Here is a 17,926-nt window from a genome sequence, read left to right as displayed (position 1 = left end):
AATGGGAGAAGTTACGTAATGTGAAAAGTCACGAGGGGATGTCAAAGGTTAGGTAATGCAAAAGGTTGGACATCCACCTATAATTATTCCATACATAATTATTACATAACAGAGTTTGAATAAAAAAAAAAGGAAAAATTGATTTTATCAGTCCCAACTATGGGCGCCCTGATAAAAACAGTCCCAACTTTTGTTTTTTATTGTTCAGTCCCAACTTTTGGGGGTATTTTACAATAATGGTCCAGGTTAACCAGTAACCGGTTGAAGAGGTCAATTTTTTTCAATAATTTTTTTTTTTTTTTTTACTATTTTTACTCATCTTTCTCTCTCCTTCCTCCCCTTCCCCCTCCCTTGCCACCTTTCCTCCCCTGCTCTAACCACCTCTCTCTCTCCCCTAACCCACCACCCTTAACAACCCCAGCCCCACCACCCAGCAACCTCTCCCCCTCCTCGCTAGTCGCGCCGTCCCCTCCCCTTCCCCGCCGGTCGCGTAACCCCCCTCCCCTCCCCGTCCCTTCGCGCACAGTCGGTTTTTTTTGGCATTTCAGAGGGTGTTTGCGGCTTTTGCGAGGAATGGAAGGGGAGGGGGTTTAGCGACGTTTGCGGGGGAAAGGGAGGGGAGGGGGTTTAGTGACGTTTGCGGGGGAAGGGGAGGGGGTTAGCGGCATTTGCGGGGGAAGGGGAGGGGAGGAGAAGGGAAGGGGAGGGGGTTGTGCGGCGGTTGCAGAAGAAGGGAGGGGGCTGCGGGGGTGGGGAAAGGGGATGGGGTGCTGCGGTAGTTGTAGGGGAAGGGGAGGGGGCTGCGGGGGTGGGGAAGGGGAGGGGTTGCGTGGGGTGGGGAAGGGGGAGGGGGTGCGACAGTTGCAGGGGAGGGGACTGCAGGGGTGGGGGAGGGGTGGTGGCTGCGGGGGAGGGAGCTGGTGGACTGGTGTTGGTGGTTTCGGGGGAGGGGGCTGGTGGGGCTGGTGGGGTCGGGGTTGGTGGTGGGGTCGGGATTGGTGGTGGGGTGGTGGGCTGGGGGGCTGGGGTTGTTAGGGGGTGGGGGGAGCAGTGAAGGGAGGAGAGAGGAAAGAGGAAGAAGAAGATAGAAAAAAAAAGGGAATTGTTTTTTTTTTGGCAAGTTTACCTGCTACAGCAGGTTAGAAACCTGCTGGGACTGATATTGTAAAATACCCTCAAAAGTTGGGACTGAACAATAAAAAACAAAAGTTGGGACTGTTTTTATCAGGGCGCCTATAGTTGGGACTGATAAAATCAATTTTTCAAAAAAAAAAACATAATAATAGTGAGTTGCCAAGTTTTATTACTTATTGTCGTTGTTTTTAGAATGAAATCTTGGATGCAATCTTGGACACATTCGAGTTTATAATTGACCCTTTTTCTTGGATGCAATCTTGTGTGTAGGTCCATCCTAGTTTGATCGTTTACTCAAAAAAAAATAGTTTGATCGGAATCTAATCCAAAAACTGTATATTATACGATGTACAATATCAAACTTTTTGAACTAAGTTGTATTGCATGCTTCAACTAACAACTATTTTCCCCCTCCCAACAACAACCAAACCAAACGAAACCTTACTCTTGGACCTTTGTGCACACAGATGCCTTTTTCATCTCTGCCTCGAGGCCTTCGGGAATTGGTGGTTGCTTGCGTTTAAGAAATGGGTAGTGGGTATCGGGTTTTTAGAAAAAAAAAGTTTATGCTATTGATACGAAAATGGCCGAATTACTTGCAATACTTCATGGTTTACACATGGCTAGAATACAAAAACAAGAATATATTGTGATATGTTCGGATTGCAAAGAAGCCATAAAAATCGTGAAATCGTAAAAACAAGAATATATCAAACTTTTTGAACTAAGTTGTATTGCATGTTTCTGATTCGCGAAGCATGAGGAAAATCAGGTTGTGGATCGTTTGGCTAAAGATGGTAGAACAAGCAATTTAAACCTAAATGTAAATATGTAATGAGGAATGTATCCCTTCCCCCTAACTTTTGTAACGATTGGATCATTTCAGATTGTAATGGGTTATTCATGCCCTACTCGAATTTTTAATTTCTATGTATGGAAAATTTAATACAAAAAAACTTGCTGTTATTTTGCAAATCTGATGCTATTGGACAATGAGAGTTACTCCATACACTAAAATTCCGACGAATTCTGATAGTGCAAGTCACACCTTCAAATAATGAAAGAAGTTACCTTAGGGGGCTAGGGGAACCACTAATGGGCTTAGTGGTTTTAGGAACTCTAAAGATAAATGCTATTTGAAGTAGTGATTATTTTCCAAAAATATCTCTTTCCTCTCCTCTCCTTGATAAACTGATATTGAGAGTAGCGGTTGCTATGCTGCAAAAATAAGAGCCACGAACAAAATATAAGTATATAACAATTGTAAAAGATGCTGCTATTAGTGATTATACCTTGTAGAAAGCTAATACCAGTAGCGATTTCCACCGTTTAACCACTGATAAGTGTAGTAGCTTTGTTTAAAGTTAACCGCTACTCCTATTAGCGGTTTACTTTGGCGACAATCAAAAAAATATAATTTTCTCGCATATAGACGTACATTCCTACATAGACAATTGGACGTTATGCAAGGAAATAAGATAAATTTTGACGTAAAAAAAGAAATAAAACTTACTTTTGCAATACACTATTAGATGGAAAAATAGAGTTTCTTGCAGGGATATGCCAGAATAATAGGACATTTTGAGGGGATATACCTCACAATTTTTTTTGGGATATACCAACCTAAATTTACGTTTTGTTGAAAGGTATCAAAAACATTATCTTCGGCGAAAAAGTCAAATTTTCGGCCTTTGACTTAGTAGGAACTCGCGAGTGAGCCACGTAGTGACAGTGAGGAACTTGGAGAAAAATGAATTTAATAGAAGCAATTGAATATCACACACTATACAAAGAGTAATTAAGCAAGTTAAAGGCTGAAAATTCGACTTTCTCGCCGAAAATAGTGTTTTTGGTACCTTTTAACAAAATTTAAATTTAAGTTGGTATATCCCACTAATTTTTTTTATTAAGATATATCCCCACAAAATGTTCTATTACCTTCGTATATTCTCGCAAAAAAACTCAAAAAAATATTCAACTAATTAATAATGGCCAAATAAGGACTACTTAATCTGAAGTGACCAAAAAAATACATACAGAAATTAAAATTTCGTTGACCTTACCTAATTCTGTTGTCATCAAAGCAGGAACTTTTTTTAAATGAACACAGGTTACTTACAGAAAAGGCGGGAAGATGCAACAACAACAAATAAACTCGTCTTCACTTCAATTTTTCAGCACCACTCGTAACTGAGTTTCATAATCACTACAAAAACACAGAGAAATTCATCAACAACCCCCATTTTTGTTGTTGAACAGAAAATTTTGAAGGTTTACTTTAAGTTAAAATGGACAGAATATACGTTACAGTTAGGGCTCGACCTCTTTCTTCAGAAGACGCAAAATCAAGCCCCTGGAAGATTTCCGGCAACTCCATTTTGTTCCTTAATTCGTTTTCTAAGTTCGATTTTGGTACTTTTTATTACTCTCTCTATATATATATAATTTTGTTAAAATTTGAAGTATGGTGATTTTTAGGGTTTTGGTTGATTTAATCTGGGGGTTTTTGTGTGTGCGATTTTCTGCAGATAGGATTTTTGGAGAAGAGTGCAAGACTAAGGAGGTATATGAAGCTCGTACTAAGGAAATTGTTTCGGCTGCTGTTGGCGGATTTAATGGTTATATCTTCTCTCTCTTTCTATTTCTTTTGTCTTTTTGGAATGTGTTATGGTGCTGGAAATTAAGGTTTTGCTTGGAAAATTTGTAGAATTGTGGATGAATTGACCATTTTTGGAGAGTTTTCCCTTGTTGGGATTTCGTCGAGAAGGGAGCTTGAAGTTGTAATGAGGAGAGGTGGAGAGGGTGGAGAATACTTGATATGCAATTGCCATTTTGCAAGCTATTAGTAGGTTGATTTAAGATTAAGATGTTCAGGAAGTGGAAATGATTTCCGGGGATCACTTGTAATCAGAAAAGCTGTATCATTTAGCAATGTGTGAAGGACTTAATCAGTTAATCTGTTTTGAAGTGTTGGTGTTGTTGCCTGAAAGTAGAAGAAATTTCCGTGATAGGGTTGAGAAGGGGTTGAAGTTTGTGTTAAAGAGTATTGTTTTGCTTTGTATGGAGCTATCGGAAATGGTTTGGTGCTCAATGTTTTAATGTACGGACCTTTTGGGTGAGGGTGGAAATGGAAATTTTAGGTAATTTTAAGGGCGTGTTTTGTTTGACTGAATTTGACTCGTCAGTACCTATTGTAGTTGTGAATTGCAATTCATTACATGTGAGTTGCAAACTTATCAACTTATCTGAACTTGTTTTTTCTAGAAGAACCTAAAATAAGTTCATCAAAACACTACCTTAAGACTATGCATAAATATTAGATACTGTTTAGATATTGCACGTGTCGTCAAAACTGGCTAGTGTTCATTGGTGTGCTAGAGTGACCAGTAATATTGCACTGGTATTGTAAAGTGAGAAATGATATGGAATAAACAAAGCTAGTTACATGGACAAATAATATGAAATTGAGGGAGTAGTAATTTGGCTTATTTGCTTTAGTTAGTTGTTTTACAGTGATCTTTGATATGTCCATATAACTAATTTCCTACATTGAATTTTAGGCACTGTATTCGCTTATGGGCAAACAAATAGTGGGAAAACACACACAATGCGTGGATCTTCCAGTGAACCAGGAGTGATTCCTCTTGCTGTTAGGGAATTGTTTGATATGATTCAGGAGGTATATCCTTAAGTTAATATCTTCCGTTCTTTACACTTAATGCTCCAATTATTGGGTTTTTTCTTCTTTTGAACGTTTCTTGTTGGTAAGGGTAACAAAATGCAGTCACTTCTGGATGCTTGTTTTCATACTTCATTTGCATGATTTTGCTACCTGTCAAATTCCTCTGATTTGATGTTTGCAATTTGTTAAGGTTCCTGATCGGGAATTTCTTTTACGAATGTCCTATTTGGAGATTTACAATGAGGAGATAAATGACCTGTTAGTTCCTGAACACAGAAGACTGCAAATCCATGAAAGTCTTGAGGTGTCTTTGATCTCTATATCTACTGATCTAGAAAACTAATCTAATTTTGTGGCACGCAGTTTAGCTGACTCAAGGTACTTTTTGTCGCAGCGAGGAATATTTGTAGCTGGATTGCGTGAAGAGATTGTTGTCTCACCCGAACAAGTCCTTGATCTTATGGACTTTGGAGAATGTATGGCTCCTTATCTTTAGTTGTTTCTCGTCCTTGTTGCCAATCTAAATTGTCATTAAGCTAAATTTGTCCGTCTTTTCTACTAACCATGTTTTATTTGCAGCTCATCGACACATTGGAGAAACCAACATGAATTTGCACAGTAGCAGATCTCATACAATATTTCGCATGGTACACTTTTGCTGTTTTCAATTGCTTTTATATGTTCTGTACAACTTTCCTGTCTCACTAATTCTCGTTATAGATAATTGAGAGTCGTGATAAAGCAGGAGATGAAGAGCCCGAGAATTCATGTGATGCCGTCCGCGTCTCTGTTTTGGTATGAGGAACTCCAAACAATTATATTTCACAATCTGATTTTCCCACTCCTCTGACTGTTGTTGAAACATATTATTGTGAAAGTAGAGCTGCTTGTCCTTTCCTTTGCATATTATGAATTCTATTTGGTTCATGGTTCCAGAACCTAGTTGATCTTGCTGGCTCAGAACGTGCTGCAAAAACTGGAGCAGAAGGTGTACGTTTGAAAGAAGGTTCTCATATCAATAAAAGTTTGATGACGCTTGGAACTGTTATAAAAAAGCTCAGTGAAGGTGCTGAAAGTCAAGGGTAGGATCTTCTTGGTTGCTAATATAATTTTATGAGTAGAATCTTTTTGCCTATTGTCATATTTAAGTCTTTACTTGCTTTCTAATGCGAGGCAGGAGTCATGTTCCCTATCGAGACAGCAAACTTACACGTATTCTGCAACCTGCCCTGGGAGGCAATGCTAATACAGCTATAATTTGCAATATTACACTTGCCCAGGTTAGCAAATCTCTGTTTAGATACCCATTTGCGCTTTAGTTTCCCTTCCCTGACTCCTAGCTGTTGCTGTTGCAGATTCATGCGGATGAGACAAAAAGTAGTCTTCAATTTGCAAGCAGAGCTTTACAAGTCACTAACTGTGCACGTGTTAATGAGGTTGTTTCTCAGTTTTCCAAACCTTTTGCACACTGCCATATGTATTATTGATGCTTTAATTGACTAAGCAACAATATTGACGTTTAACAAGTTTTGATCTTTAACCTAATGACTAATACTGTTCTTTTCCAGATCTTAACTGACGCTGCCTTGTTGAAAAGGCAGAAAAAAGAAATTGAGGAGCTTCGAGCAAAATTGCAGGTTTCTTGTCCTTTTCTGGACTTCAGTGTCCTAATTGCAACTTCGTACTTGTATAAAATCCGGGTATTCTTATAGACAATATTGGGTTTGGTTGATTCAGACTTCTCAATCAGAACATCACGAAGAAGAAATCCTCAACTTGAGGAACACATTATTACAGGTTGATTTAATATAATGTTATACTGTCGACAACTACATCATTATAGTCTATGAATTGAGTCTATAATGCTTGAGCATGTAGATAGAGTTGGAGAGGGAGCGAATAGCTCTGGAGCTGGAGGAGGAGAAAAGAGCCCAAGTAGAGCGTGAGAAGAAGCTGGAACAGCAAGCAAAGAAAATTGAGAACTTGAGTTCTATGGTATTGTACTCAAACAGGGATGAAATTCGCGATCATCCTAAAAAGGTATGGTTCATAGAAACGTATGCTTTCACAATGGTTTTACTTATAACAGCCAATATCCAGATTTCTGTGAATATTGGCAGCTGCTCCTTGCCCTTGGCATCTTGTGTTTACTTTTCTCTCTAGCATAAAAACATTTAGATGTGTCATACTAAGTTATTTTCTCCGTATCGAAATCTGAGAACCAGAGGTCAAATGATTTTCCCTTTTTTAACTAGCATAAAAGTTTCTTACTCCGGAATATGTCTAAATCTGGGCTTGTTTCAGTTCTTACTAGTTAACATTTTGGTCTCCCTACCACTCTCTTTACTCCTCTCTATTCTTAAATGCTAGTCTGTGGGGATACTAATTCCTATATGCATACATAACTAACATAAGTCGGAGTAACAATCAAACAACTTATCATGCGTTAATGGAAATCATTTAGTAATAAACATAAGAAAAGGTGCAGTATTTTGTGATTAATATGGTAATTGATACCTCAGAAGTTCTAGTTCTGCATGGTCTAGTTGATTTCTTATGTAGATTGAAGACACTCACGGCCTCGTCAGCTGTATATAAATATCATATAGTTTTAGTATACTTATAATGCTTTTCATGCCAACATATGCTATGATTTCTTCAAACTGAATAAGAATGTAATGATTTTGTCATCAGATTTTAATATGTTGTGGCCTGAATTTTAGACGTCAAGCTGTGCATTCTACCTATGTTTTGTTATGGATCTGCATTTCTGTGGTGTTGACCTGCATGTTACTAAACTCTCGTTGCTGCTACTTTTGGAGTATCTTCTATCTCCAACTCATTACATACTTCTTATTGTTGGTCTTGTTGATTTTCTAGGACAAGAGGAGGGATACATGGTGCCCTGGTAAACTCACAAAGGAGACATCGAGAGAAGTAAGGAAGTATTACGCATTTGACATGCATAATGTGGGATAGTGTAATATCTTGTTGGTTCTATTGCTGTTATAAACAGTTATCAGTGTTTCAAGATGACGTGATTATAATTAATATAATGTAGACAAATTTGTGCTTATTAATATAGAGATGATTATGTTTGGAATGCTGGCCCTATGTATGAATTTACCTAGATATTAACATGACTACTGTTAGCTAGTTTTCAAAACTTTTTTCCTGGCTCGCATGTTGTGTTTTTTCAAAGAATCTGACTTCTGAGTTCTAACTATTGGAAAGCCATGGAGGAACTCATAAATCACTTGAATCGTAAGATCAAAATTTATTTGTTATCTCTAGATTATGCTGGAGCAATGTAGAGGAAAGAGAGAGAGAGATGAAGACTACTTAGCATTAGACATTCATCCGTTGGTGCTATAATGGATTATTAGTCTAATTTTGGTCTTAGTTGCTACTATCACAATTCACAACTTTTGTTTTTGATGATATCACCATAAGAGGGCTATGAATTTCTTTAGCAGCTGGTTCCTGAAACATTAGATTTGATAGAACATTATATGTGTAGGTTTTACTTCTTAACAACCTCACGGGACGAAAGGAGAAAAAAAGTTATAGTTCATATATTGATTTTATTTGCATAATACAGTTTGGTGCACTTCTTGACCTTGCTGGATGGCTACATTTGCATTCATGGTCAACTTATTATCCTAAGATCCATAACCTGTGACTTTGTAGCACAGAAACTCTGATGGAGGTCATGTTCCCAGTGAAAACTTGGAAACTCTGGTTCTCTACTAAGCTAAGGGAGTAAACATATTCTTTGAGTGACAGACTAGTTTTTTCCCCACAGGCCTCAAGGATCTTTAGAGTTACAAAGTAAATTTTTCGTTGTTAGATCTCTTATGATAAACTAAATCAACTTCAATACCCTCTTTTTTCACATTTTTTCTTCATAATAAATTAATTACTTTATATCTCTTAGCAAATTATTTGTTTTAGTTACCACGTTCCATGTTGTTTGATTGTTTGAAAGTGTTGTTTGTGTTTCTCCATTTGTACGCTTCCGTTTTCCGTATTTTTTCTACATAGACTTGTGAAACTCTTATCCTGGATATAAAAGATGAATTGCAGCATATCTTGCACTTGACTCTTTCTTTTCTGATTGATTGTATCTTCTGATTTGGTTATGTGCAAATTTTTCTATTGATAGCCATATCACTGCTCTCTTTGCCTCATAGCAGGAACTCGCTATCCAAAGTTTGTTTGCTGAAAAGATTGAATGTTGTTGTCATATTAGGTATCTCACATGTTGGATCCAAGGACTTGTGGTAGAAAAGTGAGGGAAGAGCGTGACGAAGGACCTCTTGTTCCTTTTAAAGAACTTGTAAATGAAAGTGAAGGTAAAGTTAATTTCTCTACCAAACAAAAGGAAGATCCTGATAACCGTATTTCAGATGATTGCCTTCTTCCGGATCCATGTAATTTGCTCAAAGTTACAAACAGGAGAAAAATGCCACAAAAGAAAAAAACCTTGCCTATGGTTCGTACATTTATTTCTTTGCCTTTGCCCTCTGATAATTTTTTTTTGTTGTTATGCCATGCTCAACCTTTTTCTAAACCTACTAATGTTACTCCCTCTAGCTCTTTATCGCAGCGATCACTGACAATATTCAATATTTTCTCTTTTAGGAGAACAATGAATTACACGAACTGCAGGCAGAATATGAGGAACTGTTTCTGAGATCTGAAACTCAGGTCTTAATATTTCTATTGTCCATTTGTCAAACTAACCTGATAGGATGTAGCATAATGTTGGTTTCTTCCCTGTTTCCAAATGCAGAGGATCATTTATGATGTACAACTTGATTGCTTGAAAAGAACTATGTCAAAAACCTGTGCAGCGACCTTTGATTACCCCGCTTATGTTCCCGACAATAATTCTCTATGTAATGAAAAAAGTATGCATTCGGTAGATACAGAGGCTACACTTTTAATTGAACAGCTAAAAGAGCAGGTAATTTTTCTTTTAAAATTTCCTTGTTTTACCCTTCTCTACCATCCTTTTATGTCTTGCACTTTATTCTTGTTCACTTACCTGTATTTTTACAACTTTGTCATGTTTATTTTTCAGAATAAAGTGTTAGAAATGGAGAAATTATCAAGTGAACGGGATTTAAAAAGTATTATTGATTCCGTAAAAAAGGAGAATACATGCGCCATGGAAAAATATGAGGAGGTAATAATAATTCAGCTGCCTTTTGAGCTTTATCATGATTTATGATTGCTTTCTTGCGTCTGAGAAGTTTGTATTTGCTATATATGTATTTAAGTATCAAGAGCCTCATAGTTTGATCATGCTGTGCATGAATTCATATTCCCTTCCCCACTTATATAGTTTTATGCTATGAGTTAACAATTTAACATGGCTTAGACACTGGTAAAGGCAGAAATTGAGGAAGAAGATGAGTATTTGATTGATAAACTGAAAATAAGCAAAAGTTAATAATATTCAAGCTTTTGAGAGGCTTATTCTAGAAAATACAGCAAAAGTAAATGTTATGAGTTAATTTACATTAAAGGCAGTAAATGATTATGAGCTGAAGTCTTAAGTTTAGAAGGATAACAGTGTTCTATAGAAACACTCTTGCTTCAATAGTTATGTCATATATCAGATCTCTGTTATTAACAGTGCAATTTAGTGACATTTACTAGAAACAACCCAAAGTGCTACTTTGAAACTTGTATTCCAGCTTTGCTGTCTAGAATATGCACAGTTTCTTCTTCTTTATTTCTTTAATCTTTCTTTCCTTTTATTTTTGGTCCTTTCTCCTCTGTACTACTTGCTATTTGCTTTCCTTCTATTATTTCCATAGCTTCCTTCTCTGCTTTGTGTGCATAATTTGTTTTCTTTTAATTTTTAGCTCTGTCAAGAGCTCCAGAATGCAAAAAAGGAGGCTGAAGTCGCTCGTACTGAATTGAGTGAAAGATATGCTGAATCAGCAAAGGTAAAAAGTTGCTGCTTCTACATCCTTCAATAAACTTGGTGATGTCAAATTATTTTAAATGCACAGAAAGTATTGCTTGCTCTTTGTGATGCGTTCATTTTCATTCCAACTTTAATTTTTGATGAGTGAATAGAATATAACTGGGTTTCAAATTTCGCATTGGTCAATCAGGAATGCAATTCAAATTCAGTGTTGGAGCTTTTATTGGAGGTCCAACAAACATGTGAAGAAGTCCAAAGCTTGAGTACTTTGTCTGGTTCCATCTCATCGGTCACTGAAGAACTTCTCCAGAGCCATTCCTGTGCACTTAAAGAGTTGTCTGTATGTTTTTCTGGTTCCATTGTTCACTCAAATATATTAAGATTTCTCTTGGAAGTCATAATTTTTGCCAGTTACTAGAAAGTTTAATATCCTCTGAATTGGTGCAGAATTTAAAATCCTTTTTGTGTGAGAACTCATTGTTACTAAGATCAATTGCTGATGATCACGGGAAGCTAATCAAAAGTTTGAAAACCAGAATAATGGAACTTGAGGATGAAAAGGTGAGGTATAGCAAAAGTAGCAGTGGGATCTAAGTTATTATGGCTTCCGCCCAGCTCTAACAAACTATCTTTTTATCTGGAGAGATGCAGCTTATGTTGATGAATCAAGCAACTGATCTTAGGGAACAACTGCAAGGTGCAAGTATTAAGGCACAGGACTCTGAAAACGCTTTGGCTGTAAGTTGCTTCTTGGTATATCATCTCTGTTGTGTATTTCGGTTTCTTCCTTCCTGAAACGTGTCCTTGTTGCAGGATCTCTCAGAACAGTATGACATGGAAAAGTCAGAACTATTTTCTCACATTGAAATCCTTGAAAAGGAACTCTATTCCTTGTCTTCTTCTTCATTGTCTCGAGAAAAGGAATCATTGAGGAAAGATCTTGATAAAACAAAAACTAAGTTGAAAGAGACCGAGTCTAAGTTTAAGAATGTAATGCAAGAGAAAACCAGGCTTGAGGTTCACAGCTATCTCCTTGAGTTGTATCTTGCATAACCAGCCAAATTTTATAGTGATGTTGAGGTGACGTGCTTTGTCGTGTGTAGGGTGAGAGAGCTAATTCTGAAAGAGAGATGAAGAAATTGCATAGTCAGAAGGCTCTTCTTGAGCGTGATATCTGCAAAAGGGACTCCCTTGCTGGTAGAAGACGCGAGTCCTGTGTTAATCGTCCCAAGGCAGTTGATTCCAAAAAGACCAGGGGTCAAGATAACATTATGCAGCAGACATTGCAGGTAAAAGAAGTCCTTATGTGTCAGCTGAACAATTTCGCTGCTGATGTCTTTAAATTGCTTCTATTAAAATTTTGATTACATGAGTCTGAATTTCTCACCAGAAACTGTCACATATTTCCACTTTAATGGTCAAGATTGGTATTTCGAATTGCACGATTTTCCTTTTTTTTTTTCTGGATGTGCTATCTGAAGAGTTAACTTTTTGCATGTTCTCACTTAAATTTTGGTGATGTAATTTGCTGGGGTTATCAGAAAATGTTGCAATGTTGTAGCTTTCATCATCATTCTGTAATTTTTACGTTATGTGCTTTAAGCTGTACTATGTTTTCCATATCTAATATATGTTGGCTTTACTTGGTACTTAGGAAGATTACAAGAAGCTGGAAGTTCTTGCTTTCGAAATGGAGACAACTATTGCTTCTCTCGAAGAGGAGCTTGCTGCAGCAAATCAAGAAAAGGAAGAATTACTTGCTAGGAATGAAAGTTTGAGCTTTGAAATCGAAATGCTTTCCAACAAGTTTGACACATCAAACTCTGAATCAAATTCATTCCAAGAGGAGCTTTTGGACTTCGTAAACTTCTAAATTCTTAGTCTATATATTTGGCTGTTTTAGCATCTTTCCTATTGCTATTCCTTCTCCTTTCTTTTTCAATGTTCTGAAGGTTATATGGTTTTTCTGATCAGAGATTGAAGCTGGAGAATTCTGTAAGCTACCATCAGAATTTGGAAAGCCAAATTAAGCAATTGGTTGAGGAAAAGGAAGAGCTCGCTATGGTAGCGTGATTTCTGACTGCATTCAGAAGAATCAATTTTACTTTTCTGTGGTTTTCATATTTGTCTACTCTGTAACTTGTGTTTCAGCAACTTACAAATGCTCTTTTAGAAGTGGAGGAGGAAAGAGCAGTGTGTTCTGCAAAGGAAAAAGCTTCTGTTGAAGCCATCAATGAAAAAGTACATGTCTATAATGATGAGATCACTTCATTATCAAGTGAACTATCAAAGGTAAATTCATATCAAAGGACTGACCCTTGGATGTTTCTACATGGTCCTCATCCCCTGTTCTGAACCTGTGCAATCTAGCTTTTGCACCTGTGGAGGTGATACAGTTTGCTGTTTGTAGTCTGTCCAATTGGTTGTGTTGTGACAGATGCAATTTACGATAGCAAAAATAATGAACAATCGACACAAGAATTAACGTGGTTCATTAACAATGTATTAGCTACGTCCACAGGGAGAGGAGAAATGGTTTTATTAGGTATTGGAGAGAATACAGATACAGAATAGAAATGAGGCAGAGGTTAATAATAGGGTTTATATAGTACCCTACTACTTAACCTAAACTAATGGGCCTAAACCCGAAACTGAAACAGACCCAATATATTAATTAACATATACGGAAAAGTTTGGGGGCGTTGCCCCCCTAACCCCCACCGGGGCCAGATAAATAATTCAAGCCATAGTTCAACAGGTTGTCTGGTGCCTTCAGAATTATTTTCAAATTTCACTTCCTGATAACTTGTTCTTATGATGTTTATTTGCATATATGATTGTGATTTGTATTCAGATGTTTTTCATCTGTAACATTGACCTATCTGCTCATTCTAATACCATGTTTGTCACATTAAGGTGAGAAACGAAATGGTGTCTTTCAGAAAAGAATACGAGGTTCTTCAGGAGAGACTGAAATGTGCAGAGGGGCACGCAGAATTGAAGACGAGATGCAGGTGTGCATTTTTTTTTTCTAGGTAGTTTTGTTGTGAATTAATGTTCTCGTCATTAGCTGTTTTTCCCCATCCTGAAACTACTGGATACCAAGAAAAAAATGAGTCTGCATTGCGTCTAAGAGCACACTCTTAATCATCTCAATTATTTAATACTAGGAAGGAATATAACTTTAATGAGTAGGACTTGTATTTTCATAGTTGTCAACGGAGAAACAGAGCTCGGATTCTTAAGCTATCTCTGTTCCACGGTAATTATCAACTTGTCATTGGCCTTGTTTATATTAGTACCTGGAGTCCTGGACATAGCATTAGCCAGGCAACAGTTTTATTCACACATTGGCGCATAACAAATATTCCCTCCATTTCAAAATGTTCTTCCTATTTGCTTTTTCATATTTCACATTTGCCAATGCACATTTATGTCATTAATATCTTCAGTTACATATTAGTAAATATTATAAAAGTTTGCGATTACTAATATACTCATTGAGACGAATCAAACTAGACTCCAAATAACTATGATTTTTCATATATATTGGGGAAAGTTTAGAAGATTCTCTTCACTTTTACACTGCCAATAGTTTAAATAGGAAGAACAAAAAGAATGGAGGGAGTATGACAATATCTGATTCTGAACCCTAGCCATGGGGTTCTCCTACAATATTGCAATTGTTCCAACTGGTGCTTTATTGTTTCATGTACTTGGAGAACTTGTATATAAGATATTAGCAGGGCCATCAGTTGAGTTTGCTGTTTCCTAGTCCATCTTTTCTTTCTAGTGTATTTGCATATTGTCCTGTAAAATGTTAAAGTATACTGAAAATTTTGAAGATATTTCGAGCTTTAGGTAGGGAAAGAGAAGAGTCATAAAGATCAAACATTTTCTGAAAGAGAAGTAGAGGAATTATTGATGTACATTCAGTTTTATTTTGTTTTAAGTGAAGAGAATCATCATGGGATTTACAAATATTTTCTGCAGCATGGAGGATTCATCTGAGATTGATCAACTGAAACGTGCACTTGAAGTGGCAGACTCTGAGAAGAGAGATTGTGAACATGTTTGTATCTTCTCTTCTGATTCTGCCTTCTCTGAGTGTCTGTTGCATACTTGCATCATGTATGACATTATTTTAATAATACTGGCTACATATCCCTCGCTTTCTCAGCTGTTGAAGTTAAAACTCGATGCTTTATCTTTGGATCGAAGTCGCGCATTTGAAGAAGTAAATAATCTTCAGATGGAGTTGGCTACTCTAAGAAAGGAGCAAGAAGATTTAACATGTAGAATCAAGGAACAGGAGCAAGGATCAAATTTGTCTACTGACTTGCAGGTTTTGTGAATGTTTCTTATCGTCTGTGTATATTAGTCTTTCAATCGTTAATTCATATATGCTTGGAATAAATTGTTAACGGATAGCTTTCTGATAAATCCACTTAATGTGTTTAACCCTTCAAATTCTTGTAGATGAGTAAAAGTCAGCTTCAGTTAATGACAGAAGAGAGGGATAGATTGAAATCACAAATAGAAGAGCTGCTGGGAAATGAGGTTGAATTCAAACTTATTGGACAATGTTATGATGAAAAGGTGAAATTGATAGTTTGTTGGCATTTCCATCAACTGTATCAGCTAACACTATAATGAGCGAATTGCAATGGACATCTAAAACTAATGTATTTTTTTACTTGCAGTTGCTGACAGCACAACATGAAGCTGAACTACTTTCAAGGAGATTAGCTGAACTGGAACAAAAGATGCATGATGTAAGCGCTTATAAAGTTGGATTTCTGATTCTAGCATGCATGCATGGCATGGTTATAGGGTGGTCAATACCAGGTTGGGTCATTTGTGGGTTACCTGTTGATGGGCCAGCTTATGCGGCTCACGGAGTCAACAGCGGGATGATGGTGTTGATGGGCTGGCCCATTGCGTCACAAGGCCAATAGTTGGCCAATAGACCTCAAAATATATTATGAATAATGGAAATGTTTGATATAATAAAAATATATGATTCTTCCGTTTCATTTTAATTGTGACACTTTTAAAATCACGGACTCCTAGCAATTTTTGGAGAGGAGAGGTAGAGAAAGAAGAGAAAAGGGTCCCATGTGATTGGAGAGAGATAGGGAGATGTTATTACCGAAAATGAAAGTGTCACAACTAAATTGAAATTTCCTAAAATAGAAAGTGTCGCAATTAAATTAAAACGGAGGAAGTAAGTCAAATCAGGATGTATACAGATTGTTTGGGCTTAGTTTTCTCTCAATAGCTTCAGATTAGGTCAAGTAGGTCCAGGCAAATCTTGCCATCTCTAATGATAAGACATTGATGAATTTGACTTGGTTTCATGCCTTGTATGCATTACTATAAAAGGACATATTTCCCAGTCATAATATCTAATGTTAGATTTAGATTGTGTTTTTTTTAATTCTTTCTCCAATGTGAACTCTCAATCAGGATGAAGTAAAGAAGAACAAGGAGATGACGAAGCTCAAAATGAGACTCCGATCCACACAAGCAAAATTAGATGCATTTCGGGAGAGGTACAAGAGGGGTGTGGACGAGCAGGAATACATGCACAAGAAATTTGATGAAGCTTCCACTAAATTAAAAGACCGGTTAGCGTCTTATGGTATAGAGGTACTTAACTTGAAGAAGCAACTTGCTGTTGCAAACTCTCATTCATCTAATTGTGTGTAGATATGACAGATTACAGCAAGTTATGTAAATTAGGGAGTAAATTTGGGGATTTATGTGAAGTTTAGTGGATTAACAGAGTTTCTGAAAGAATGTATATTATAAATGCACATCAAACCAATGCTCGCAGTAATTGATTGTCATTATATTTGCAGCTTGTGTATTAGAAGTAGATCAACAAAGAATCTAGCTTTTGTAATTTAAACGATAGCTCAAAGCTTGTGTTATGGAAATGTAATTGAGGTGGGCTACAAGATATTTCATCTTATCTGGAGTAATACTTTTCTCTACAATTGTTTATAGTAATACTTGTAGATCATATTCATTGAATTAACATCTTTTTCTTTCATTAAGTGGGAATGTTAGGAAGCAATTACCAAATCTCTATCAAAAAGTAGTGAATGAGACTTAGATTGTTGAATGTCAAACTCGGATATTGTTACATCTATCTACCAGGTTGACAACCCATTACTAATAAAGTGTTAAAAAAATAATTATGTTAAATTGGATTTTATTATCACAACACTCAACAAGTCTTTATTAATTATGAGTAGTATATCCGATGGGTAGACAGTTTTTGACTTTTTTCCATCAAACTCTACGTTAAGCAATAACAATGTGTGTTTCGAAACTCAAACCCATGACCTCTCATTTGATATGCTAATGCACTAACCAACTATGCTGCAATATTCATGTTGGTTTTTATGAGAGAAAAAATCATTTAAAGACAAGATACTATTTCTATTTTTAAAGAGTTTAAATGCACGTTAGGTAAATAATTTATGGCGTATTACCCACGACAAGAGCTAGTAGATTTTTAAAAAGATACTCCATCTAGATAGTGATATGGATTTATCAAATATAATTTTTTAAAAAAAGGTTGGCACTTTTCTGAAATGGTAACAGTTTATAATTGATTTTTATTGTAAGTGAGAAGAATAATAAATTACATAACCTGCTAATTTTCATGGAGGGACTAGGGACTAGGGAGTATCAGAATAGAGATGATATCCATTCAAGTAACCTACTCCTTCTAACTTTGGAAATTAGTTTTTTTATCCGAGCGATGCCTCGGGTCAGTTACAATAAACAAATATGTTATTATCTTTATCATAATTTATTTTGCTACTTTTCGTATTTTTTATCTATTAAAAAATTAAAAAATTCACGTCACGACATGATAGGTAAAAATAAATTGAGAGACTTGAGTTTGAAAGCAATAGCTTAAAAGAAAAAGAAATTGTGGTAAAAAGAATATGACATCAATATTCTCTTGTAAGCTAAGTCCTTTTAAGTTAATTATAATTATTACAAGACTTTATCATATTTTATTTGAAACATTAAACAACAAAGTCATAGTGTATTGATGGTTAAACTCTTACTTTTTATTTTAAATGTTACGTGTTAGATACCTTGCACTTACACATTTTTTTTAAAAAGTGAGGAGTACACATAGACAT

General features: G+C 36.3%; 1 protein-coding gene across 2 annotated transcripts; it reads left to right on the top strand.

Moving 5' to 3' along the window:
• The first annotated feature begins 3,214 nt into the window (after positions 1 to 3,214).
• LOC104889457 (kinesin-like protein KIN-7O) lies at positions 3,215 to 16,744 on the top strand. 2 transcript variants are annotated; one of them, XM_048641651.2, is made up of 33 exons: positions 3,215 to 3,546; positions 3,663 to 3,752; positions 4,695 to 4,813; positions 5,007 to 5,120; positions 5,211 to 5,292; positions 5,396 to 5,463; positions 5,537 to 5,611; positions 5,753 to 5,898; positions 5,994 to 6,096; positions 6,172 to 6,252; positions 6,385 to 6,453; positions 6,554 to 6,613; positions 6,695 to 6,856; positions 7,697 to 7,753; positions 9,069 to 9,311; positions 9,461 to 9,526; positions 9,612 to 9,785; positions 9,903 to 10,007; positions 10,693 to 10,776; positions 10,948 to 11,097; positions 11,205 to 11,318; positions 11,409 to 11,495; positions 11,571 to 11,774; positions 11,861 to 12,046; positions 12,412 to 12,618; positions 12,732 to 12,821; positions 12,909 to 13,049; positions 13,674 to 13,771; positions 14,751 to 14,829; positions 14,938 to 15,102; positions 15,237 to 15,317; positions 15,461 to 15,532; positions 16,227 to 16,744. In XM_048641651.2, exons 1-33 carry the CDS (start codon positions 3,423 to 3,425, stop codon positions 16,467 to 16,469), a joined length of 3,939 nt encoding a protein of 1,312 aa, XP_048497608.1. In that variant the 5' UTR covers positions 3,215 to 3,422; the 3' UTR covers positions 16,470 to 16,744. The 2 variants fall into 2 exon arrangements, with proteins under 2 accessions (XP_048497608.1, XP_010672980.1); XM_010674678.4 differs by having other exon boundaries at positions 3,216 to 3,546; positions 15,237 to 15,356.
• Positions 16,745 to 17,926: the final 1,182 nt, after the last annotated feature.

This window comes from Beta vulgaris, chromosome 3 (genome assembly GCF_026745355.1).
Source record: "Beta vulgaris subsp. vulgaris cultivar EL10 chromosome 3, EL10.2, whole genome shotgun sequence".
In the NCBI taxonomy this organism is placed as follows: Eukaryota; Viridiplantae; Streptophyta; class Magnoliopsida; order Caryophyllales; family Amaranthaceae; genus Beta; species Beta vulgaris.
Note: the sequence above shows the minus strand (reverse complement) of the source record. Positions and strands in the feature narration are given on the sequence as shown.

Excerpts from the sequence above, each read along its gene's own strand:
- LOC104889457 (XM_010674678.4), top strand. The coding sequence starts at position 3,423 with ATGGACAGAATATACGTTACAGTTAGGGCTCGACCTCTTTCTTCAGAA. Across the intron at positions 6,857-7,696 it reads TTCGCGATCATCCTAAAAAG|GACAAGAGGAGGGATACATG; the intron begins GTATGGTTCATA and ends TTGATTTTCTAG. Across the intron at positions 13,050-13,673 it reads TATCAAGTGAACTATCAAAG|GTGAGAAACGAAATGGTGTC; the intron begins GTAAATTCATAT and ends TGTCACATTAAG.